Source organism: Macaca thibetana, chromosome 19, assembly GCF_024542745.1.
Source record: "Macaca thibetana thibetana isolate TM-01 chromosome 19, ASM2454274v1, whole genome shotgun sequence".
Classification (NCBI taxonomy): domain Eukaryota; kingdom Metazoa; phylum Chordata; class Mammalia; order Primates; family Cercopithecidae; genus Macaca; species Macaca thibetana.
The window spans coordinates 17,858,804-17,884,528 of NC_065596.1; the positions used below are offsets into that span (position 1 = coordinate 17,858,804).

Here is a 25,725-nt window from a genome sequence, read left to right on the forward strand (position 1 = left end):
GCCTTAGTTCCTGTTGTTGGAGAATGGTGTTTAAAAGCCAAGATCTGGGAGCTAAGTGTGCTCACTGCTGCTTGGTTATCACGCCTTCAGGTCCTCTCATGTGACAGAACTAGGAAACCACCCCACCCTTTACATCTGTGTTCCGTTCTATGTCTATCTGTGTAATATGAAAACAGACGCAAGTTCCTCTGAGGCTACCAACTCCATCCAGCACGAGCGGACTCATTCACACCTTCCCCAGTTGCTTCCTTGTAGCTGTCTCTGAAGGAGGAAACGTGGCTCCTGTTATCTGTACTGTGTTTGCTTACCTGTTTAATTCCAGGATACCTGGAAAATAGTTTGAGAATCAACGGCCAGCCCTCCTGTGTTGGCCACGAGGGCTCGGCATTGGCATGCAGCTCTTTCTGTCAAGTTGGAACCCTGCAAGGTTACAAGGTTATTTGTGGCAGCCCTTTCTTTCCCTGGTGTGGTCATGTCATGCATTTGTAATACAGTTCGCTTCGTTAGTCACACTTGCATTTCATCTTCGGTCTGCCCCCTCTGCCCATCTGGTTATTACTGATTTTTTAGTTCATACTCAGTGACGTTTACAGTGCAGAGAGTTGTATATCTACCAGGACTCCGCTCCCCCGCCCACCCTGCACATTCCCACTTGCTGTCCCTTTGAAGTCAGTCACCCCTCCCACCCCCAGGCCTTACAACCACTCATCTGTTTGCCATTCTTGTAGTTTACCTTTTCCAGATTGTCATAAGACTCAGACAGTATGCAACCCTTTTGTATCTGGTTTCTTTCCCTTAGTAAAGCGCACTTAGATTTGTCTATGTTGCTGTGTGAATGAATCTTTGTAATTTTGTTGTGTTTTTTTCGAGGAGTGTTCCGCTGCATGCATGCCTTACGGTTTGTGTATTCGTTCGCCTGTTGAAGGACGTCTGTGTTGTTTCCAGCTGTTGTGATTATGAATAAGGCTGCCCTAAACATTTGCATGCAGGTTTTTGTGTGACCATGTTTTTAGTTTATTTGGGTAAATGAGTGGAGATTGCTAGGTCACATGATATGGGTCTATTTAACTGGTTTTTTTCTTTTCTTTTTTTTTTTTTTTTGAGACGGAGTCTCGCTCTGTCACCCAGGCTGGAGTGCAGTGGCACGATCTCGGCTCACTGCAAGCTACATCTCCCGGGTTCACGCCATTCTCCTGCCTCAGCCTCCGGAGTAGCTGGGACTACAGGCGCCCGCCACCATGCCCAGCTAATTTGTTGTTGTTGTTTTTTGTGTGTTTGTGTGTGTGTGTGTATTTTTAGTAGAGATGGGGTTTCACCGTGTTAGCCAGGATGGTCTCGATCTCCTGACCTCATGATCTGCCCACCTCAGCCTCCCAAAGTACTGGGATTACAGGCGTGAGCCACCGCACCTGGAGGGTCTATTTAACTTTTTAAGAAACTGCCCAGTAGTTTTCTTCTAAAGGGGCTGTGCCGTTCTGCAGCCCCATCAGCAGGAAGAGTTCCCGTTGTTGCTCCAAATCCTTGCCAGTCCTTGAATATGGTCAGGTGGTTTTCCTTTTTTTTCTCGTTGTTTTCTTTTTTCTTTTCTTTTTGAGATGGAATTTTGCTCTTGTTGCCCAGGCTGGATGAGTGCAAGGGCGTGATCTCAGCTCACTGCAACCTCCACCTCCCGAGTTCAGGCGATTCTCCTGCCTCAGCCTCTCGAGTAGCTTGGATTACAGGCATGCGCCACCACGCCTGGCTAATTTTTTTTTGTATTTTTAATAGAGACAGGGTTTCACCGTGTTGACCAGGCTGGTCCCGAACTCCTGACCTCAGCTGATGCACCTGCCTTGGCCTCCCAAAGTGCTGGGACTACAGGCATGAGCCACCATGCCCAGCCAACTTTTTGGGTTTTTTGTTTGTTTGTTTTGAGACAGGGCCTCACTGTGTCACTTAGGCTGGATGGGGTGCAGTGGTGCAGTCACAGCTCACTGCAGCCGCTGTCTCCTGGACTTAAGCAATCCTCCTGCCTTGGCCTCCCAAGTAGCTGGGACTACAGGTACATGCCACCACACCCAGTGGGGTTTTTAAAAAATCTTTTATTTATTTATTTTTGAGATGGAGTCTCGCTCTGTTGCCCAGGCTGGAGAGCAGTGGCGCGATCTCAGCTCACTGCAAGCTCCGCCTCCCGGGTTCACGCCGTTCTCCTGCCTCAGCCTCCTGAGTAGCTGGGACTACAGGTGCCCGCCACCACGCCCAGCTAATTTTTTTTGTATTTTTAGTAGAGACGGGATTTCACCATGTTAGCCGGGATGGTCTCGATCTCCTGACCTCGTGATCTGCCCGTCTCGGCCTCTCAAAGTGCTGGGATTACAGGCGTGAGCCACTGTGCTCAGCCCTCAAACCCAGTGAGTTAAAAAAAAAAAAAAATTTAACGGCTGGGCACAGCGGCTTATGCCTGTAATCCCAGCACTTTGGGAGGCTGAGGTGGAAGGATCGCTTGAGTTCAGGAGGTTGAGACCAGCCTGGGCAACATGGTGAAACCTGTCTCTAAAAAAAATAAAGAGGCCGGGCGCAGCGGCTCACGCCTGTAATCCCAGCACTTTGGGAGGCCGAGGTGGGTGGGTCATGAGATGAGGAGATTGAGACCATCGTGGCTAACACGGTGAAACCCCATCTCTACTAAAAATACAAAACAATTAGCTGGGCGTGGTGGCGGGTGCCTGTAGTCCCAGCTACTCAGGAGGCTGAGGCAGGAGAATGGCGTGAACCTGGGAGGTGGAGCTTGCAGTGAGCCGAGATTGTGCCACTGCACTCCAGCCGGGGTGACAGAGCGAGACTCCGTCTCAAAAAAATAAAATAAAATAAAGAGAGAAAAGGAAAAGGAAAGGAAAGAGAAAGAGAAAGAAAGACTTTTAAATTTTTTTGTTGAGAGAGTCTCACTATGTTGCCCAGGCTGGGCTCAAAACCCTAGCTTCAAGTGATCCTCCTGCCTCAGCCTCCCAAAGTGCTGGGATTATAAGTGTGAGCCACCAAACCTGGCCACATTCTTTGTTTAATTTTTTGAGTAACTGCCAGACTGTGTTTCAGCAGCTGTGCCATTTTACATTCCCCCGAGCTGGGTATGAGGGTTCTAACTTTTCTGCTTCCTCACCAGCAGCTCATATTCTGCCTGTTTGATTATAGCCGTCTGTCCTAGTGGGTGTGAAGTGGTGCCCGGTTAGGTTTTGATTTGCATCTCCCTGACGACTGACGGTAATGAGCATCTTTTCACGTGCTTATTTGCAATCCATACATTCTCTTTGGTAAAGTATCTGTTCAGAATTTTGCCCCTCCCTCCCATTAAAAAAATTGGGTTAGCTGTTTTCTTGTTGAGTTTCAAGAGTTCTGTATATACGCTGGATACAAGTCCTATACCTGGTATATGAGTTGCAAATATTTTCTCCAAGTCTGTGGCTTATCTTGTCATTCTCTTAATAGTATATTTTTGTCTAGCAAACGTTTTTTATTTTGATGGACGGCTTACTGTTGTTTTTCTGGCAAGTGCTTCTGGTTTTGTGTCTGAAACCCTTTGCCACTTGAGGCCCATGCCTCTGTTTTCACTGTCCGCTGGCAGCGTGCACCAAGCCCGCTGTTGAGAGAGGTGGGGGGACTGCCGGAGGGCAGCGGGTATCTAGTAAGGGAGGCCCTTGTCATTTATTCTTCGCAAATGAGGGGGTTTTTTTTGTTTGTTTGTTTTAAGTGTGCGTTTACAGTGAGGAGGAGGAATTGCTTTTACTTCCATTCTTTGCTGGAGTTTCATAGATTTCTTCATGTGACAGGTATTTACCAAGTCCAGGCCCAGTGAAGACCAAGTGAACACGTTCCCCTCTCTTGTGGAGTTCACAGACTGACAGGGCAAGAGACAGCAGACACACGGGAGAGGAAGTGACCATCAGAATGAATTGCGGGAAGCCCAGCTGCCGGGTGCTACGAGTGTGTCACGGGGGCCCAGTTAGAAAGGGTCAGGAGGGTTCTCTTTAAGAAGTGAGATTGACTTCTTAAGTGAGGCTGAGAGGATGGGGTGGTCCCTTCTAGGGGGAGTGGCAGCTGTTTGAAGGGCAGAGTCCAGGTGATGAAGTGGGGTCTGGGGCGATGTGAGGGAGGTGAGCTGGGTGGGCAGAGCTGCTCATCTGCCGGGGGTGACATGGTGACATTTGCCGTTAGATCCTCCATAAGGGGTGGAGTCCTGCGGGTTCACCTGCCTCTTTGGGTGTAAGCTCTGTGGCTGTGGCTTCAGAAGCCCCCGCCAGGTGCCTGTCCCACGCCTGTCCCGTGTGTTCTGGAGTAGGTCAGTGACATTATAATGCAGACCTGGCTCCGTCTCTCCCAGAAGTAATTCAATGGCTGCCAAACAGGAAGTGCTTGTCTGTGCCCTAGAGTCAGTTAGGAGGCAGGGTCAGGGCCTCGGGAGGGGCTGCAGGGCTGACCTGGAGGGCTTCGATGCCCTGGTCCTGGGTGGGGCACGGGCCCCAGGGCTGCTGGCCTCCCCAAGCCTTCATGGGGGGCCCCCACTGACATTCACGGCCCTGCTGGGTCTGGGACCGGCTCTCAGGGTCTCTTTCAGCTTTACCGCTTGGTGACCCCGCCACGTTCCTGCTTTACCTTCCCAGCAGACTTTAGCACAGTTGCCTTTTGTCTTGCTTTGTTTTGAGGCATTAGCCAAGATCAGCAGCTGGACTCAGGAGCTCTTCTCTGAGGCATCATTTGATGTGACTTAATTTTCCTTGGCAATCCTTTTAGCCCTCACCTTTGTCTCTTTCATGCCAGTGCTGGCTGTCACACAGTCCTGCATTACTGGCTTGGCGTGCTTGGCAAAACCGAGAGGGGTGGAGAGAGAGCTGCTTTCAGATGGGGAGAGGGGTCGTCTGAGATGACAGTGGCCCGCTGTCCTCTCCTGTGGCTGGCATCGGCTCACGGCCCCCTAGGTGCCCTGTAGATGCTGTCACATGAGGGGATGCCGGCCGGGGCACTTGTGTCTGTTGAACCCGGTACGAACGGTGCCAGGAAAGGGGAGTGTGGCTGTTTGGGGCGGTAAAACTTGCCCTGCCCCTGACCCCAGATTCCTCTTCCTTCAGTCTAAGCCTCCCGTGACTTGAGTTGAAGGAACCTGTCCTGAGAGCAGGAGAAGAAACGCGAGGGGTACGCGCTGATTGTGAGAGACAGTCCAGTGTTGGAAATGGCCAAGTGTGAAAAAGAAGTTTATTGTGGTTATTTACCACTCATATTAGACCTCCTCCCCAACCCCTGCAACAAGCTGTCATTGGACAGGGAACCACAGCCATCACCAGTCCCCCGTGGTGTCCCACAGGCAGATGTCTGAGGGCACAGGAAGGGCGTTTTGGTTCGTGCCATTAGGAAGTGTGCACGAGTTTACGTGGAGAGTTTTAAAAGTAAGTTAAACCACGCTGGCCTCAGATCCTTAAGACCCTCAGAGGCATCTTCCTGACACATCCTGGGTGGCTTGTGTTGGGGGCCCTAGGCAGTCGCACATGCCAGGGGAGGTTCCAGGGACACCAAGCCCGGTGCCCTCTGCAGCCACCACCCTCTGTAGAGTGGAGATGGCTCTCAGCTGCAAATGCTACCCCATGCGGGTTCCACTTGGGCTGCCCCTGCATGCGCTCAGTTTGAGACTAGGGAAAGCCGGTCTTGAGGCAGGGAGGCCGGGAGCCCCCTCTGGGCCTCCATTGTCTTCTCCCCTTGCCCCTGACCTGCTGGCGCAGAAGCCAAGCAACCCTCGCACGCCCTCCCTGGCTCCCAGGCTCCCAGGGCCTTGCAGAGTTCAGGAGGCGGGCAGCCCCTCTGGTGAGCCCATAGAGCGCTCCGCCAGGGACAATCAGCCGGTTGATGTGGCCGAGGGGGAGGCCTTGGCTGGTGGATTGCCGAGGGAGCCAGAACAGAAGCCACATTGTGTGCGGGGACCCGGGGCAGGGCCGAGCTGCCGCGTTGTGACAAGCCGCATGGATGCGTGCCAGCTGTGGCGGTCTGTCTTTCCCTGGAGCATCCTCTGTTCCCTGAAGTGGGTCCCCATGCGCATCTGTGTTTCCTAGAGGGCGGGTCTGGAGCCCGGCAGAGAAGCACAAGGAAAGAAAGAAGGCACCCACCGCTGCAGGGAGAGAGGAGGTGCTGCGCAGCCCTGCGCCCGCCACAGCCACCCCAGGACCTCCAAAGCTGGGACGGTGGGACGGCCCAGAGGCCCAGAATGCCTTCTCCTGGGTCCCTAGAGAAGGGGCTGGAAGAGTTGGCTGGGCATTGAAAGCACCCATTATGTTCCCCAAATTTCCTATCTCGGCATGTGCCTGATAAAATTCTTTCCCGGCTTCTCGGAGGCCATCTTTCCTGACTGATGTTTGTGCCTCCTGTAGAGACAGGGCCGCAGGACGAAGGCATCTGCCCTGTGGCTCCCAGAGCAGGGAAGGTGCTGTCCAGTGAGGGGGCTGGGAGTCTGGTGCCATGGAGCCCTGAATAGACCCTGCCTCCAGCTGGACTCTGCCTGACACTGGCCTGGGGGACACGGGCTCTCGGGATAGGGCGGGGGTCTGGGAGCTGTGAGTTCCAGTGGCCTCAGATCAGGGTAGAGAGAGGCTGTCCTCATCCTGGGCATGAGGGAGGCAGGAGGCCCCGGGACTGACCGCTCGCAGGTCTCAGCTCAGCTGCTCTTGGCCTGGCAGCATCAGGCCGGTGACTTTCATGGGCTCATCTTGGGGATACCTCCTCCTGTCTTCATTTGTTGTGGTCCAGATTTCAAACTGCCATTTTGCACGTGTTTACGTTGCAGGCTGCGTTCTCCCCTTTCTGGTGTCAGACTGAGGAGAAATCATTAAGTTTAGCCTCCAGATAATAGAAGCCAACTTTGAGTCTAAAAACGTCTGTTTCCATGGAGAGCGTTTGAAAATGTGGTGTCTGCCTTTCTGCCTCCTCGCTTTGGTTTCTCATTGCTCATCGATGCAGGAATTGATTCCGATTATCGGAAATGCGAAGCGCACAAGGATGCAGGGTAGGAGCTGCCTTTTCCATCCCTTCGCCCCTGAATTCTCGTGCTCTCTCGGGAGGTTTGTAGCTGAGTGTGGGGTCCAGTCTCTCCCTTTGCATCTGACATCACACCCCCAGTGCTTTTGAATCTGAGCGCTGTAGGTTCCGTGGTGCTCTCAGTCTTGTGGTTGGTTTTCTTCTCCCAGCGATGTGTCCCGGGGGTCTCCGGGTCAGCATGTGATGAGGAGTAGCTCTTGAGCACCTGTATATGGGTTGGGTTCTGCCTTTCCCACTTTGCAGGTGAGGACGCTGAGCACAGATGGGCAGCGTCGCCTGCTCCGGCTGCACGGTGAGTGCCGGGGCCAGCTCGGCTCGGAGCCCGCCCTCTGCGTCACCTGCTGCATCTGTCAAGCTCCTTCCAGTGGCGGCAGCGTGCTCCACAGTGGGGTTCGAAGTTCAAGGGTACGAGAAGAAAACTCCCCCACCTCCCCTGACCAGGGCCGGCCCCTTCCAGGCAGGCCTGTAGGTGGCCGGCTTTCACTGTTTCACATAGGGCTGCAGGCCCTGAGCACACCTGTGGGAGGGGGCGGGGTCTCTGGGGTCTCCCTGGCCTCCCAGGCTGAGCGGTCAGGCAGCCTTGGAAGGGGTCTGGGCTAATGCTCCCCAGGCTGTCCTCCCAGCCAGAGACACCGCCGGCCTTCCTGCTTCCTTCCCGTTGGATTCCTGTTTCTCTCTGAGGCTCAGAGAGGTGCAGCAGCCCATCCAGGGTCACACAGCGAGCCAGCGCTGAGCCGCTTCAGTACCCAGGAGTCCTCTGACTCCTGGTCAGAGGTTTTCAGCCCACATTGTGCTGTTTTACCTAAACCTGAAAAAAATTTTTTTTTTCTTTTGATGACAAAGCCAAGGTGTGACATATGCAGGTTACAAGGAATTGAAATCCTCTCCATGATAAGCAATGCTTGTCCTTCCAAAACAGTTCTCTGCGTACGTGAGTCTGAGTGTGCGTGTGAGGGTGTATGCGTACGGGTGTGTGGATGTGAGTGGGTGTGTATATGTACATAGGTGTGTGTGTAAGTCTGAGTGTATGAGTGTGGGTGGTGGGTGTCTGTGTGTACACGGGTGTGTTTGTTTTGTACACAGGTAGGTGAGGGGTGAGTATGGACGTGTATGAGTGTGTGCACATGGGTGTGTGCGTACGTGGGTGTGTGGGTGGGTGTGTCTGTACACGGGTATAAGGGCAGGTGAGTGGGTGTGTGCGTGTGCATGTGGGTAACTGTGGGTGTGTGTACGCACGTGTGTATGAGTGTGTGGGCATGAGTGTGACTCGTACATCTGAACTCCCTGCCTGTGGCCCTCCGGCGTCAGCACAGGCCACTGTGTCTGGTTCTGGCTACGGTCAGTATCGTGTGCCCTGGCATTTGTGTCAGCTGTCATTTACCTGACTGTTCGGGGGGGGGGGGGGACATTTGGCATCTCAGGGTCTCCCTCTGCAGGGGTGCCTCGGTGACCCCCTTGTACATTTGTTTACACTCTCTGTGGATATTTCGGTTGGATCTCATCCTGGACGTGGGATTTGAGGGATGGGGTTGTTTCTTTCTTGGACATCTTTTTTCCACGTTTCTGCTCTTCCCTTGCTTTCTCGCCAGACTGTGTGTCAGCCCCATTCCAGGTTGCCGTGGGCCAGTGGACGCGAGAGCCTAGTGCCTTACAGCTGTGTCCAGAGGAGGGGCAGGGCTCTGTGGACGCGAGAGGCTTTTGATGTGTAGACTAGTGGGTTTGGCATTTATTGGTTCTGTGAGGCCTCGGTGAGTGGCCAGATGCCACGAAACCTGCGCTTCCTCTCCTGGCAGCTGATGAGAGAGTGATGCCCTCCTGGAGTGTTGGTGTGGACCGACGAAGGTGTGGTGGGGTAAGGCCTGCGGCCCCGCACGCATCCCCACAGGGCCTGCTCCTTGCTGCCAAGGTAGCCACCTGAAGCAGAGCAAGGCATCTGCCTGCTGACCAGAGAAGGCTCTGGCAGAGGCTCCATCTGGGCTCCATGGCGGGGACTTGCCTGGTTCCCCACTGTCTTCCCAGCTCCAGGACAGAGGCAGGGTGGTAGGGACACAGGTGGTGTTGCATTCAAATTCAGAGCTGTGAGGCAGGCTGGGGGCGGGGCCAAGCATATCTATTTAATTCTTCTTTCTAATATAGACGACTTAGAAAACATACGCAGAAGCAGAGAGAACGGCAGAGCAGCCGCCCCCCACCTCTGGCTCCCACAGCCGCCAGCCTGCACGGGTGCCTTCTCCTCTCTCCTCTCTAGGGTTGTTTTGAATCAGGTCCTAGACATCACGTCTTCTAATCTGTTAATATTTCCTGCTGTGCCTGTGAGAGATAAGATTCTTAAAACAAAACAAAGCAAAAACCCTAACCACAATATCATTCTGGCTAGAAATTGGTAAATTAGTAATTCTTTAACATTGTCACATGCCCAGTACCATCAGTTTCCCCTGTCATCTCTCACACACACAGTCAGCCCTCTAGAGCCTGCAGAAACCGAAGGAGGCTGTGTGTGTGTGGACATACATCTTATAAAATTACGTGTTCACATCAGGATTCAAGTAAGGTTGGAGCTTCCCTCTCTCTTTCCATCTTTAAGTCAGGGTCTTGCTCTCACGCAGGTTGCATGCAGTGATCTGATCATAGCTCACTGCAGCCTCCAACTCCTGGGCTTAAGGGATCCTCCTGCCTCAGCCTCCTGAGTAGCAGGTGCTACAGGTGCATCACCACACTCAGCTAATTAAAAAAAATTTTTTTCTTTTTCTTGTAGAGATGAGATCTCACTGTGTAGACCAGGCCAGTCTCAAACTTCCAACCTCAAAGCGATCCTCCCGCTTCAGCCTCCCAAAGTGCCGGGATTGCAGGCATGAGCCATTGTGCCAGGCCCAAGCATTTCTCTTGATTGCTTTGTCTCTTAAGCGTCTTTAAACCATTTTCTTCCTTCCATCTCTTTTTCACTTTCTCTCTCTCTCTTCCCCTCTCCGTCACCCTACCTTTTCCCAGCCACCACCACTTCTTTTTTCCTCCCTTGCAAATTATTATTATTATTATTATTATTATTATTATTATTATTATTAGTTTGAGACAGAGTCTTGCTCTGTCACCCAGGCTGGAGTGCAGTGGCGCGATCTCGGCTCACTGCAAGCTCTGCCTCCCGGGTTCACGCCGTTCTCTTGCCTCAGCCTCCGAAGTAGCTGGGACTACAGGTGCCTGCCACCTCGCCCGGCTAATTTTTTTTTTTCTTTTTTTGTATTTTTAGTAGAGACGGGGTTTCACCATGTTAGCCAGGATGGTCTTGATCTCCTGACCTCGTGATCCAACCACCTCGGCCTCCCAAAGTGCTGGGATTACAGGCGTGAGCCACCGTGCCCGGCCAAAATGTTTTTTTTAAAGCCCAGCATATGTCTGTGAACCCTGGGGCCTCAGAGGGGAATGCCAGGCAGCCGCTGGACGAGCTTGGCAGGGAAGAGATGGCCAGGAGACAGCTGAGGTCGGCAGGAGCTGGAAGACCTTGCAGGAGGGCTGGTTGCGCTCCCCTCACACCCAGGATTGGGAGGGAAGGCTGGGTGTCCTCCAGGTGGGGCGTGGGGCAGAGAGACTGTGGCCTCTCAGAGGTGGTGGCGCCAGCAGGCGCTCCATGCGTGGCCCGCTGGTCACAGGGCCTTTGCCTTGATGTGCCTCGTGCCAAGGCCAGCTTGGCCACTCGGCCCTGTGATTCTCATCCCAAGGAGCACTGGCAGGCGTGGCGGGCTTGCTGCCTGGACTCCCCACCCCGGGCACCGGATGGTGCATGCTGCGGTCTTTGGCACAGGCACCTGTTTGGCCAGTTCCTCTGCATCTTAGTTGCCGAGGCCAGAGACGCTGGCTTGTGGCCAGCAGCCTGGGAGTGGGCAGCTAGCTGCTCGTGACCTGGCCCGGGAACACGTGACTCTAGGAGGCTCCTGCCATTAGTGGGTCACAGTGCAGTCCGGCTGGAGTTGCTAAGGGTGTCACACCTGGGCTGCTTGGCCAGCCACCTTCGACTTTGCCAGTGCTCACGGAACCTGCTGCCAGGCCTCAGGGGCATGAAGGTGCTGCCGTCCCGACATCCCCCAGAAAGCTGGTTTCCAGGGATGGCCAGGAAGGGGTTCGCAGCCCCCTGGGGTGCTCCTAAGCTTTGTAGGCCCAGGTCTCACATAGAGGGCGTGCCTTTTAGTCACTCCCAGTGCCTGCGACTCACTGGCAGCTTCCAGCAGCCAATCCCGATCCCAGGATGCTGGCCGCAGGGTACTTCGGGGCATGACCTCTACCTGGCCGGTGGGGGGTGTCCTCCCTGCTTTCCGGTGCTGCCCTCTCTGCAGTCGTGAACATGCCGGATCTCCTTGTTGTGGCTGCCTTCCCTGTTTGGTTTGTGTGGGCAACAGGAACCTCTCCAAGACCTGGGGCTTCCCGAGAACCTCTGCTGGGGTGCGCTCGCTCTGCTGCTGCCCAGATCCCCTGTCCGATTCAGCATCTTCATCTGTGATGGGGGGATACCAGGAGCACCTGGGTTTTGGGGCTATGAAGCATTTGTATCTGCTGAGTGCTTAGAAAGTGCCTGGTCACCGTCAGCGCTCTGCAGACACTGACACGGTGCAGTTGGTGTCGCACTGGTGTCACTGCCGCGTGGCTGTTTCGCCTTTGTAGCCTGACTGTCCGTAAGATTAGAGACCTCTCCTCTCTCGTGATCCCTGCCGGGATCTTGTGGTAGGCGCCTGTGGCATTTTTGGTGGATACATGAGTATCCAGGGACGTTCAGCAGACACAGTGCTAGCCCAGCACCAGGCCCATCAGGAACAAAACGACGGTCCCATGATGTGTGGTGTTCATGGGTCAGTAGGGTGCTGGGACAGAAGACAGACGTGCTTCAGACTGCGAGGAGAGCTGGCAGAGAGTGAGCTGTGCTCTGTGCTTGGGGACAACAGCAGGCCGGGGTAGGGGCAGGCAGGGGTCAGGAAGGGGTGAGCTGGGTGGAGGAGGCTTGGAAGAAGGCAGCATGTCGCTCTGGCTACACCGAGGATGTGGCGCCTCCTCCAGGCTCATCGAGGCCGTTGGTGGGCTGAGCACATGGAGATACTGTGGCCTGAAAGGGGGCTGTGGTAGAAGCGGGTGACGGTTAGGAGGCAGGTGGTCCAGGAGACAGGGGCCGGCCGAGGAGCTCGGGAGAAGTGGCTGGACTCGCTGTGCAGCAGGGGTGCACAGCCGGGGTGCACAGCCGTGGCCAGGAGCGTGGGTGGAGAGGCGAGGACCCGGTTCTGAGCCCCAGGGTGCCCCATTCCAGGCAGTGGGCAGAGCTGGGGAGTGTCCCTGGGGCATCCCAGTGCTTTGGTACCGTCTGGCTGCGCCTCCCCAGGTTCCCTTGTTAGCCCAGGCTGCTCTGTGGGGGCGCTGAGGGCTCCTGTGGACGATAGGGTGCTGCGGGCTGTGGCTGTGGCACTGCGGTAGACCCCCGCAAGCTGCCTATGAAGAACCTGAGGCCTAGGAGGCAGGACCGCGGCCAGGCTCCCGCTGGTGTCCCTCAGGCCCTAGGCTTTCTGCACGAGGATGCTTCCCCAGGCATGTTCACCCTCTGCACAGCCTTGCTCCCGGCGTCCACTCAGAAGTTACCAGGGAAAGTTTGAAGCATTTACAGAGGCAGATGCAACAAACTCTCGTAGCTGCCACCCACCCAAAGGTGGTCCCTGCACAGCCAAGCCTGTGCCAGCCTGCGCTGCCCTCTCGGTCATTCTGGGGCAAATCCCAGATGTCCTCATTTCATGTGTAAATATTTCAAAAGAGGCCTCTAACAAGACAGTGCTACCAGGACCACACCCATGAATTAGTCATCTCTTATGTTACCATATTACTTGGTGATATTAATTGATGATTATAATCCCTTAGTCTCTCAATATGCCAGTGTTTAAAGTCCTGTTTTTTGTGTTTGTTTGTTTGAATCAGGATGTTGATGAAATCCACACGCTGCGATTCGTTGTTTGTAGATTCTCCCGCCCCCTTCTCATTCACGAAGTCTTTTTTGGCTTTGCGATTTATTTGGTGAAGAGTCAGGACCATGTGTCCCGCAGAGCTTGGTACCATCTGGGTTTTGCTGCTTTTGGCCATGCAGTGGCACTCAGGGTCGCCCTCTGACTCGCGTGTCCCTGTCTCGGGGGCCTGAATCTGGAGGCTTGGTCTTTCTGTGTGGCTGCCCACGTCTCTGCCGCCGGCCGAGTGGATGGCAAGATGCTAGGACGCTCTCATGGTCCTTCGTGGGTGGGCTGGGACAGTCTGTGCGGGTTAGCTGCTTGCCTTCTCCGGGTTCACCTAGTGGTGTTGCTTCTGTAGGAAAGGCAGGACAAGAGCTCTCCTCCCCTACCCCGTTCCCCTTTATCTGCCAGGTTCCAGCCAGCCCTGCGCCCAGAAGTGCCGGCTTGCGTCTGCCCTTTGCGCCGTAGGCCGGAGGGTGTGGCTTCCTGAGACCTGGATGTGACCGTTGTTCCTGAGCTGAAACCTTCGTCCACCTCCGGACGGGGCTCCCCTCCTCAGGGGCAGCACCACCACCTCTCCCCACCGCAGCCGCGCCGGAGCCCGGGGGTCCCGCGAGGACACTGGCCCGTGCCCCTGTTTCCTGTGTGAGGCTGTGCATGCTCCTGGCGGTCCAGCCTGGGCACCCATCCACCTCTTAGCCTTCTTGAGCTGACCGGCTCCTGGCCATCCTTCAACCCCACCACAGCCCCCAGGGAGCCTTCCCAGCCCCTCCCACCCCTGGTGCTGCACCATCCCCCCTCCAGTCTGCCCTAGCATCTCACTCCCGTGGCTCACTTGGAGCTGGACCAGCTGCGCCCCTCGGGGGAAGACAGGAGAGGAGTCCTCATAGTCCCAGGTTCCCAGTTTGGCAGGGACCCACAGCCCCTGGGACAAGTGTCTCTGTAAAGGCAAGGGGCACAGAGGAGGGGCACGCGGCCACATTTGAGTCCTTAGGAAGAGCAGCGTAGGAGAAGTGTGGACTTGGAGGGGGCGTGTCGGTTAGGGATACGTCCAGTTGCTCAGACCAAGTGTGCAGTGGGGCTTCTTGTAAGGGCTGGTCTTCTTACAGGACATGAAGGCAGGAGGTGCCAGGGCCTGGCATCCCTCCACATAGTGCTGTGGAGGAAGCCGCCCCCGCCGGCACCACCCTCGAGTTTTGGCAGGACAAAGAGCGGTGGTGAGAAACTTTGTCCCTGCAGTTTTGTTTGTGACTTGGGAAGGAAAGCTCTCCCTAGGCTGCCCTCCCTTCCGTCTCCTTACCCGAGCCTAAGTCACACGTCCCCTCGGACAAGGGGAGGGAGTCCTAGCCTGGCCCAGACGGGTCACGCCTCCCCGCCTGGGGCTGGGACAGAGACCCACTCTTCTGAGATCGGGGCTTTCCCCACACAAGGTCACTGTCGGCCACGCCGGCTGGCCTTGGGTTGGGAACCTGTTCACTTGTCCGCCCTGACCGGACTTGTGGTTCTGGAGGCTCCTTCCCATGCAGGTGCACCTGGGACTCGTGGGCGGCCGCAGGAGCTGCCTCTGCCACCTGTGTTGCTAGCTAGTCCCCGACTCCCAGGAGGCACCTGTCCCCAGAGCTTGCAGAGTCTGGTGCCGCCTGTGCAAACCGTCTGGCACTGCAGGCAGGCTGGGGAGAGATGGCCTGCTGCAGCACCTTAAGCCCCTCGGTCTGTCCCCTCTTGCCAGGACTGAGGATGTGGTCATGCACCTGCGAGCTTAGGTTGCTGGGGAAAGGGCTGAGAATAAAGAGGGTGCAGAGGACCCCGGGCCCGGAGCTCTGCCCTGCGTCCCCACTGCTGACTGAGCCAGTGTGACGTCTCGAGCTTCTGAGAGTGTTCCCCAACTCAGAAGCCTTCACGGGACGCCCATACTCTTAGTTATTTTTATGCCGGTGAACTGCATTTTAACAAAGTGCGTTGTAATTCACCTATCATAAAATTCAGCCTTTTAAACTGTGCAGATTTAGTGGTTTTAGTATATTCACAGTGTTGTGCAATCATCACAAATTTTAAATTCCAGCATATTTTCATCACCTCCAAAAGAAACCCTTTGCCTGTTAGAGCCACTCCTGCACCTCCCACCCGCCCCCGGTACCCACTCACCCGTGTCTCTGCATTTGCCTCAGCCTCCCAAAGTGCTAGGATTACAGGCATAAACCATGATGCCTGGGCCAAAATTCTGAAATGTTTCCGAAGTTCACGTGATCTATTTTTCTTTAGTTGCCTGTGCTTTTGGTGTCATATTGTAAGAAACAATTGTCTAATGCAATGTCGTGATGGACACCTGTATTTTCTTGAGAGCCGTGTGGCGTTAGTGCTTCTGTCCAGGTCTCTGATCCATTTTGAGTTGTTTCCTGTGTGTGGGTGAAGTAGGGCCACCTCCATTCTCCCATGGGTGGGTATCCAGTTGTCCCAGCACCATTGGTTGAAGAGACTCCTCAGTCCCCACTGAGTGGTCTCGTCACCCTTATCAAGCACCAGCTGCCCATAATGTGAGAACGTGAGCCTGCACGTTTGTTTGTTTGTTTGTTTCTTTTTCAGACAGTCTTTCTCTGTCGCCCAGGCTGGAGTGCAGTGGTGCAATCTTGGCTCACTGCAGCCTCTGCCTACCGGATTCAAGTGATTCTCCTGCCTCAGTCTCCCAAGTAGCTGGGATTACAGGCTCCTACCACCATGCCCGGCTAATTTTTGCATTTTTATTGGAGACAGGGTTTTGCCATGTAGCCCAGGCTGGTCTCAAACTCCTGACCTCAAGTGATCAATCTGCCTCAACCTCCCAGAGTTCTGGATTACAGGCGTGAGCCACCGCGCCCGACCCGTACACGTTGTTTCTATGAAAACTTCCCTTCCTCCATGTGACATTCGGGCTTGTCACGGTGCCGTTCTCCCACACTCCCCGTCCACTCCATTTTCTTACCAGCCTGACGTCCCTGCTCCCAGGAGCACATCTCTGTTTACTGGGACCTGTGGCTTACATCATTTGGGATGGGGCGAGGTTCTTAAGGAAAAGCAGATGAAATTGTCTTGCTTCAAAATTTCCAGGTTCACAGAAACGCAGCCCCTGCACATGCTGCTGGGCCTCCACGGGAGCCCGGGCAGACGGCTCCTTCCCACAAGCCTGCCTGCCCTGAGCCCTCCCGGCCTTGCTGTGCTCATCACAGCCTCTCACTCACAGCCCTTTTCCAGGCCGTCACATGAGCTCCTCTCACCCTCACGTGGAAGATTCATCAGCGCTGCCCCATGCCAGAGCGTCCCTGTCTTCTGGGGTGGTGAGGGTGCGGGGCGGCCCCCAAAGTGGACAGAGCCTCCTGGAAACTGGATCGTGACCTTGTACTTTTGCCCCCTCTGGGCGCTGCTCTGTCGTTTGAGTCTGCATCCTGCGTCCCGCGTCTGTTGGGCTTGGCTCCCCTTGCAAAGGAAGCAGGGAGTGGAGGTGGTGAGATCGTGGGCCCCAGAGGCCTGGGGCAGGTCTCAGCGCTGCCATGCGTTAGTTGGTGCCTTTGTGCCTCGGTTTCCCTGTCCGTTAGTGGTGCTGCAAGGGTTGAAGGGGGTACGTGTTTCCCGTAACCGTCCGAGAGCATGGCTATGAATGAGCTTTGTTTCTGCCGTGGGGCCTACAAGACCCAGTTAGCTGCACTTAGTAAGTTGTTCGATTTTGAATAACGGCAGGGCAGGAGGCGCCCCGAGAGAGAAGTGGGTGCAAATCGGAGGGAGGGGAGCGGAGGTCTGGTGAGGGAGAGAGGAGAACCAGGGCCAGTGGGGAGCTCTGTCCCTGCCCCACGACCACCCTCTGATGTGGACTTTCTTGTTTTCTCTGTTCCAGGAGGAGCCGAGGAAGGTCTGCTTCACCTACGACCTGTTCCTGAACCTGGAAGGCAACCCGCCCGTGAACCACCTGCGCTGCGAGAAGCTCACCTTCAACAACCCCACCACGGAGTTCCGGTACAAGCTCCTGCGGGCCGGCGGGGTGAGTGTGCCCCACCCCTGCCCGCCGAGGGGCCGCCCCGCCGAGGACGCTCCGCTGCGGCCTCCTGTGCCCGGCCAGAGGTGTTGGTGCTGGGGGCCGAGACCCGAGGCACAGGTCACACGGCAGCGCCCGACAGAGCTGGAGGGGACCTGGGAGCTCCGCAACCTGTGCCGGGGCGTGGTCGCTGCAGGTGACTCGTTGCTGGTCACCCTGTGCTTCTGGGTAGCCGCGGGTAATTAACACCCTCCTGCAGGAAGTGCCGGGAAGGGATGGGCGCGAGGCCGGTCTGACCGCGTGGCTGGGCCTGGAGCTGGCTTGTAACTAGCCGGGCAGGGCCTCCGCACAGGGCCCCCGCCGTGCGCATCGCCATCACCTCTGACTTCGGGAGGCCAGACGACAGTGCCAGCTCTGGGGCCAGGGCTCTCCAGGAGTCATGTGGCCGGGACCCCCATGCGGTGGCTGGAGTTGAGCCCTCCGGACCCTATGTGGGGGCAGAGCTCCCCACGAGGGCTCTTGGCAACAGGGTGGGCACAGGTGCTGGTGGCGGTTATGGAGGGGGGTGCATGGAGGGAGGGATGTGCAGGCTGAGGCCTGGTCACAGGACAGCAATGCCACCTTCAGGGCCCAAGGCCACAGACCCTTTGCCTGGGTGCCGGCCTGAGCCTGTGATGGAGTGGGCTGGGGTGGCGTGTTGTGTGTCGTGTGCGGTGTGTGGTGTGTCATGTGTATGTATGTGTGGTGTTTGTGGTATGTACGTGTGTTGTGTGTGGTGTGAGTGCTGTGTGTGGTGTGGGGTATGTGTTGTGTGTACATGTGGGGTGTGGTTGTACATGTGTGGGGTGTGATATGTACATGTGTGGGGTGTGGTTGTACATGGGTGTGGTAGGCATGTGTGGGGTGTGGTTGTACATGTGTGGGATGGGCTTGTACATGTGTGGGGTGTGGTATGTACATGTGTGGGGTGTGGTGTGTACATGTGTGGGGTGTGGTTGCACATGTGTGGGATGGGCTTGTACATGTGTGGGGTGTGGTTGCACATGTGTGGGGTGTGGTATGCACATGTGTGGAGTGTGGTTGTACATGTGTGGGGTGTGGTACATACATGTGAGGTGGGGGTGTACATGTGTGGGGTGTGGTTGTACATGTGTGGGGTGTGGTACATGTGTGGGGTATGGTATATACATGTGGGGTGTGGTATGCACATGTGTGGGGTGTGGTATGTACATGTGTGGGGTGTGATATGTACATGTGTGGGGTATGGTATGTACATGTGGGGTGTGGTATGCACATGTGTGGGGTGTGGTATGTACATGGGTGTGGTATGCACATGTGTGGGGTAGGGTGTGGTATGTATGTATGTGGGGTGTGGTATGCACATGTGTGGGGTGTGGTTGTACATGTGTGGGGTGTGGTATGCACATGTGTGGGGTGTGGTATGTACATGTGGGGTGGGGTTGTACATGTGTGGGGTGTGGTATGTACATGTGTGGGGTGTGGTATGCACATGTGTGGGGTGTGGTATGCACATGTGTGGGGTGTGGCATGCACATGTGTGGGGTGTGGTATGTACATGTGTGGGGTGTGGTTGTACAGGTGTGGGGTGTGGTATGTACATGTGTGGGGTGTGGTATGTACATGTGTGGGGTGTGGTTGTATATGTGTGGGGTGTGGTTGTACGTGTGGGGTGGGGTTGTACATGTGTGGGGTGTGGTATGTACATGTGTGGGGTGTGGTATGTACATGTGTGGGGTGTGGTATGTACATGTGTGGGGTGTGGTTGTACATGTGTGGGGTGTGGTTGTACATGTGTGGGGTGGGGTTGTACATGTGTGGGGTGGGGTTGTACATGTGTGGGATGTGGTTGTACATGTGTGGGGTGTAGTACATGTGTGGGGTGTGGCATGCACGTGTGGGGTGTGGTTGTACATGTGTGGGGTGTGTCGTGTACAGTGTGTGGCACGTGTAGCATGTATGGGGTGAGTGGTGTGTGGTGTCACACGTGGGGCATGTGGTGTGTGTGGCATGTATATATGTGTGTTGTGTGGTGTGTACATATGCTGTCTGATGTGTCATGTATGGTGTGTGCATGGCATGTATGTCGTGTCACTTGTGGGACGTGGGTGTGGTGTGTCACGCATATATGGTGTGACGTGTGTTGGGAGTGTGTGAATGTGTCATGGGTGTGTATGTGGCACATGTGACGTGTTGAGTATGCGGGTGGAGTGGGTCGCCTCCTGGGTGAATTGGGGGCACCATGGCTGTGGGTGTTGGGCTGGGGAGTCCCCCTTCCTCCTCCTGGGGCACAGTCAGATCCTTGGTGGCCGTCGTTTTCCTAAGAGGAAGGAGGCGTCTGTCCATGTAGAAGCTTGAGTGCATCCTGCTGCTATCCTCGTAGAGCCCCGCTTGTGGTTCTGATCTGGGGAGGGTGGTGCCGGCGTGGGTCTGTGTGGATGGCGTGGATCTATGTGGACAGCGTGGGTCTCTGTGGACGGCGTGGCTGAGTGCTGGGTGGCCCGAGGGTGTGGGGGCTGGGTCCCAGCGCCCTCCTGGCTCCGCTTTTCCACCTTCTTTCATGGCCAGGTGTTTTCACCGCGTTTGCAGTAGGGTTTTTGGGCGTCCCCGGAGGTTCCGTGGCGGCGTGGCTTTGGGAAGTGGCGTTCCCTGGGCCTCTCTGGGCTGCAGCCAGGACCTCGCTCCCTGTGGGAGGCGGCTTCCTTTCCTCCGCAGCGATGAAGGCTCTGAGGCCATCGCCTCAACACATAAAAGCCAGGGGCGGGGAGGAGGCATGGGGCGAGGTTGGGAGGAAGGGCCTGTCAGGAGGAGGGAGCGCTGGCTCCACAGAGAGGCACGCAGGCTGCAGCAGGCGCCGTGGGGGGTCTCTGCCCCAGGCGCTGGGCGCTCTGCCCTCTGAGGGTGGGCTGCCCGGGGAGCTGGCTGGCTGGGCAGGAACTTTCCAGGCCTCCGGGGCTTGCCCTGGGCTGATGGCTGAGTGGGGCTCTCAGCCTTAGCAGCAGCCAGAGGTCTCAGTGGCGGGGGCTCCTCTTGGGGCTGCCCAGGACCAGGCAGTGGCCGTCTAGCAGCAGGTGACCACAGCCCCCGCCGCGGAGCTGTCGGTGCTGGGAGACCCGGGAGGAGGGGCTGCTTTCTGTGTCAGCGAGCGCTGCTTTCTCTGCTCCTCTTGCTGGGGTCACTTGGAGATCGGTAATTCAAGGGAGAGCGGGTAGGACTTTCCGCCGGTCCAGCCTTGTGCCCCTTAGGACCATGTCTTATCTCTGCCCCCGTGGCTGAGGGTCCTTGTTTCCGTTGGGGAGCCTGGTCCTCCTGGCAGTGCCTTGTAGGAGGTGGGAGTCATCTGTGCGTTCAGTTCCCAGTTCCTTTTTCTCAAGGGTCTGTGCTAGAGCGAGACACTGCGTGATCCTGAAACAGTCAGTCTAGGGCATTGTTTTGAGGGGAAAGAAGGTAGATTACCATGAGAGTCAAAGGATTGGGCCTGAGCGGGAATGGGGCTCAGCCTCCTGGCAAGCCCGTCTGTGCATGGCGGCCTTCTGTGGCTCCTCCGTGAGCCTGTGAGGTGTGCGTGCCCCAGAGCGCGGAGGGCCTCCCGTGGCATGTTTTCAGGGACGGCTGGGGCACACGTGCTGTCGGTGCTGAGCTATCACGGTCAGACAGGCTCTGAGAAGCAGCTCTGAGTGGGGACCCTGGGGGCCCTCTTTTCAGCCTGTGTCCCCATGGCCGCATGACGTCAGCATCTTCAGATGAAAGGCTTGGCTGGCTGGGAACCGCAGGTGCTCAAGGCTGTTAGCGGTGCTTCTTCTACCAACTTCAATACTTTTTTTTTTTGAAGTGTGTTTTCGCCTTTTGTTCTCTCTTGCGGCCATCTGGGAGGCTTTTCTCTGTGGTGGTGGTGTTCCTAAACTTGCAGTGTTGGTATTTCAAGACCTTGCTCTGAGCTTCCCCCTGCACAGCAGGTGTTTCCTGGGAGCCCTCCTGGAAGGACCCCAGAACTTTCGTCATCCGTAGCCTCTGACGGAGCACAGGAGCAGGTGCCCCGTGCTGCGGGCTCGCTGGCTCATTCGGGCCTGCTTTGCAGAGAGCCCCCTTGGTAGGCACAGGTCGTCTGCCTTGGTCTCAGCCTCAGCCTGGGTGCTCTTGCCCTGTTCGGGCCAGCTGCAGTCACCGCACACCAAGGACGGCTCATTCCCCTGGGCATGTGGGACCCACTGGAGTTGCACCCGTGTGCACCCCGGGAAGTTGCTCCCTGCCTGTTGCGGGCATCTGGCTGGCCTCTCACACTTCTTAGCTGTTCCCCCTAAACCTTAGCATGCAGGTCAGGCTTTGGCCACGCTGCCTTCTCATGATTCTCAGTGTGCTCCGCAAGTCTTCTTGGGCCAGCCCTCCGGTCCGCTGTTCCCGGAAGGCCGCGTGGCCCCATCTGGGCCCAGCCATCCTGGGACCCTGGGCTTTTCTTCGCTCCCCACCCATGCCTGCTTCATCTGTGTGCTCAGCACCCAGTCCCCAGCGGGGAAGCGCCTGGGACTCTTTCGGGAAAGCGCTGAGGCTCTCCCTTCTCCCTCCTGCAGAGGGAAGCCCCACCACCTTCAGCCCGGCCCGCGTGGCCCCTGCCCCCTGCCCATCGATAATGACTGTCTCTTCTCTGTCACTAGGTGATGGTAATGCCCGAAGGAGCAGACACGGTGTCCAGGCCCAGTCCCGACTACCCCATGTTACCCACAATTCCACTCTCTGCCTTCTCTGACCCCAAGAAGACCAAACCATCCCACGGCTCCAAGGTTAGTGAGGCGGAAGGCCCAGTCGCATGGGAGCGCCGGGCCCAGCTGTGGTAGGTCTGGCCCCTCCCGGCGCCCTCCCTCCACTGGGCTGGGCCTTCCGTACCTGAACTCGCTCCCTTGGCGTCTTCCTCTTTGAGCTCTCTGCACACCCCTCGCTGCGCACTGCCGCTTCCCTAGGATTTCAGGAATAAGCCCGTGATCGTGGGCTCTTTGTCCTGTTCATCTTGAGGCCAGAGACCCTGCCTGGTCCTCTCCCGTTCTGCCAAGTGATGGCAGGGTCCCAGGACTGCTCGGCCTGAAGCCCTGAGAGCTTCGCTGACGGCTGCTGGGGCGGCCGCTGGGTAGAGTGTCTGTCTAGGCTGCAGCTGCCCACCTCCTCAACCCTCCTGAGGGCAGCTGGGGCTACTCCTGCCCTTGGCTATGCCAGGCTTTGCATCTCGGGCTATGGCTCACCGCAGAGGTTCGTGGGGGAAGGGCAGGGGAAGCCAGGTGGGCGCCAGCTGAATTCCAGTGTGGAAGAAACTTTTTATGGTGTCATCTCATCCCAGTCGGTCAGGTGGGTGGCACTCGGCCTTTCTGAGGCCTCTCTCTCTAAACCGTCCCTGAGCGGCAGTTCAAAAGACAAGCTAGAAAGCCCTTGGATGGCATCACAGTGTTCCTTTAACCCCTGAGCACGCCCCAGTCCTCCATAGCCGCCCACTCAGCGCAGCCGTTCCTGGAGACCGAGCTGCACGGGCCCTCGGGGCAGCTCCCCGGTGCCCGCCACCCACACGTCTCTCCACTGGTCCTCTCCGTTCTCCTTGCCTCACTTGTCTGCCGGGCCCTGCGTGTGGACCCGGCCATCCCAGGTGGGACAGGCAGGGCTCTCCAGCTGCCTCACAGACTCACCGTCAGCCGCACGGGAGAAGAACTGCAGCACCCAGGCAGGTCTTTCTGGCTCTTTCCCCAAGGCCAGCAGGTCTTAGAAATCGTCAGACTTGCCAGAGTGTCTGAGTAGGAAACGGAACCCTGGGGTCTCCGCGCTCGGCCTCCTGGCCTGTCTCTGCCTGAGCCTTGTGGAGGCTCAACGAAGGAAAGCTCTTGCTGGGGATCTTGGCAGCGTCCCTCTCAGCCACCACAACAGGATTTCTTCTGCACGGGTCACTTCAAGCCACCTAAAGCCCTGTGTAGAAAGGCCGTCCCGGTTGGAGAGGTGCCCTCCCTGGGGCTGGCGGGGCTGGGGCTGCTCGTGGTTTCTCTTGCCGGAGTGTCTTTGAGACCCTTGGAGCTCCCAGCTGGTGAGTTGATCCACTAGGCTCAGGAGGCCTGTGGGCAGGGTCCTCCGGCTCCACCCTCTCTGTCCCTGGAGACTTCTCCAGCCACCGGGTGGAGAGATGTAGGCGGCATCTGTGGGGAAGAATCGGGCAGCACAGGGTCCTGCCAAGGCACTTGTCTGCTGAGGGCGTTTTAAGAAAGCCCCTCTGCCCCAAACCCTAGCCTAGTGAATGAGCCGCCAACCCCACCGTGGAGCCCTGGACGGCACAGGCCTATGGACCGGCCTCTTCCCCGGCTAAGCGCCCTCCGTCGGTCACTGGCTCTGCCTGGGGAGTGAGTGGCCAGGCCATGCGCTGCGAGCAGAGGGGCCTCAGCAGGGCTCCCTGAGCCCAGAGAGATGGGATAGGTGGGCCTTTTGGGGCCTTGCCCATCAGAATCCCCAGGCTGGGGGACTGCTGGTGAGTGCAGCTGTGGCAGCTTTGGGGGACTCAGTCCTGGGGTTTGTCCCTCCTTCATAGCCCTCACTCAAGAGTGGCGTGGCAGGCAGGAACCACAGCCTCGTAGAGGGGGCAGGACCCTCTCATGGCCTTGCCTGGCATCAGCTTCAGGGAGCTGGGTGTCACCCATGTGATGTCAGGTACTCGGCCTGGTTGCTGCTTCCCGTGGAGGTTCACAGACAACCTTGCGAACGTGATTTTCATGGCTTCTTACCCTGGAGAGTGCTCATGTTATGCTGAAAATTTAGTGCCTAATTCGAATCACGAGGTCAGGAGATGGAGACCATCCTGGCTAACACGGCGAAACCCCGTCTCTACTAAAAAATCCAAACAATTAGCCAGGCGTGGTGGCGGGTGCCTGTAATCCCAGCTACTCGGGAGGCTGAGGCAGGAGAATGGTGTGAACCCGGAAGGCGGAGCTTGCAGTGAGCCGAGCTCGCACCACTGCACTCCAGCCTGGGTGACAGAGGGAGACTCCATCTCAAAAAAAAAAAAAAAAAAAAAAAAATTTAGTGCCTATTTTCAGAACCTGTGGTGTCGGGTGCCTGTGTGCCTGGGTGGGAAGGCTCCTCCTAGCCGGGCAGGCCCTGGTGGCAGTGGCGGCTCGGCTGACCCCAGGCCAGGGGCGCACAGTGGGAACTGTGTTAGGGGCCTCTGGTGTGCCTTTGGAGTTTGCTCTCATTCTGCCCTTGGTGGCTGTGACCCCGGCTGAACTCCTGCGGCCCAGCTGGGCGTGTGTCCCCTGTTTGAAGAGGCCAGGTGGCATGTGGCATTCAGTGTCTCACACCTCCCTCCCTGGGGAGTAGCCTGCTGTGGAGCACAGCCCCATTCCACAGCCCAGCTTCCAAGAGGACACCCCCCCGATAGCCCTGCATGGCCCAGGCCAGCTGGGGGGATTCTGGGGACACTCCCACCGCCCCGAGTGGAAGAGCCAGGCTGAGGCCTCACAGCCACTGGTACTGTTCCTGAGCCTTTGACACTCAGCGTGGGCTGTGGCTTTGCAAGAAGATGGCCAGCTGCTCTGCCTGCCCTGTGGTTCTTTGCAGGGAGGAGTCTGTCCCTGGACACTCAGGTGGTTTTGAGAGGCCTCTGCCCAGCCTGCCCCTCCTGCATGTCTTTGGGGGAGCTGTGAAGCGTGACCCCCCTCCTCCCTGGTACTCTCACTGCTCCCAGAGCCCCTCCCCAGGGCCTTCAGGGTCTGGCTGCTGCTGGCTTCTGTGCCGGGAGGCCAGGTGCGTGATCGTCTGGACAGGCTCTGGGGCCGCCGTGCACCTGCTGGCCGCTGCTCCTTTCCTAGCAAGGGTGGAGTCCCAGGCGGCTGACGGCAAAGAAGCCTGCTCAGTGCCCCGGGGTGCGTGGGGTGACACAGGGTCTCCGTAGGGAAGGTGAAGGCGTGGCTCCCGCCGCGGGAGTGTTGGCAGCGTGCCTGTGGGACGGGGTGTAGGGCAGAAACATACAGCATACAAGCAGCAGCGCCCAGGCCAGGCGCGGGCTGTGCCGCCCCAGCCGCGGTGCTGGCAGCCCCCACGCTGTGTGCTGGGTTGAGGTGGTAGCTTGCTCTTCCTCAGGGAAGCAGACACAGATGGCTGGGCTTTTCTGCCGAGTCCTGCAGTGTCAGGTCAGAGCTGAGCTCACCCCTGGGCCTGCGTCCTGCTGCTCTCTGCCATCATCTTACGTCTGTCCTCAATGCGATCAGCCCCCGAGTCCGGCTCCACCCTAAACCCCTGGGTTTCTGAGGCGGAGACCTAGGAATGTCCTCAGTATTTTAGGAAGGCGACCCAGGCGGTTTCCCTTCTGAGAAGCCCAGGAGCTGTTTGCTCTGTGTGGTACCTGGGACTCAGTGGGCACTCAACAGGTGGCGCCCCGAAGCCAGGCCTGAGCCGGCTGGACCCTAGGGGAGTGGAGTCCTGGAGAGAGGGGCCGGCGGGGCTCAGAACGGAAGGCCTTGAGTGACCGAGCAGGAAGCACTGAGCTTCCCGCACGTAGCGTGAATGCTGGAGATGGAGGCTGGGATGAGGGGCAGGGCTGCCTCCAGTGCCCGCCAGCACCCCGCAGTGCCAGCAGAGCCTCTGAATTTCCCGGGCCCAGCTGTGAGGTGTTAGCGCGGCGGGCGCGGGCGAAGTGGCCGTGCTCTGCCTGACTCACCCTGTGCTCTTCTT

At 57.1% G+C, this 25,725-nt stretch overlaps 2 protein-coding genes across 3 annotated transcripts in view; one reads left to right on the top strand and one right to left on the bottom strand.

Annotated features, from left to right (window-relative positions):
* TRIP10 (thyroid hormone receptor interactor 10) overlaps window positions 1–25,725 on the bottom strand; it is a 550,254-nt gene that overhangs the window by 490,494 nt on the left and 34,035 nt on the right. The gene's annotated exons all lie outside the window — the stretch shown is intronic.
* The window catches only part of MLLT1 (MLLT1 super elongation complex subunit), a 76,086-nt gene that overhangs the window by 37,748 nt on the left and 12,613 nt on the right, over window positions 1–25,725 (top strand). The window contains exons 4-5 of one of the 2 annotated variants that reach the window (XM_050770385.1): window positions 16,882–17,025; window positions 21,690–21,815. In XM_050770385.1, the coding sequence (XP_050626342.1) occupies window positions 16,882–17,025; window positions 21,690–21,815 (270 nt within the window). The remainder of the gene's footprint in view (window positions 1–16,881; window positions 17,026–21,689; window positions 21,816–25,725) is intronic. The other variant, XM_050770386.1, reaches the window with a different exon arrangement.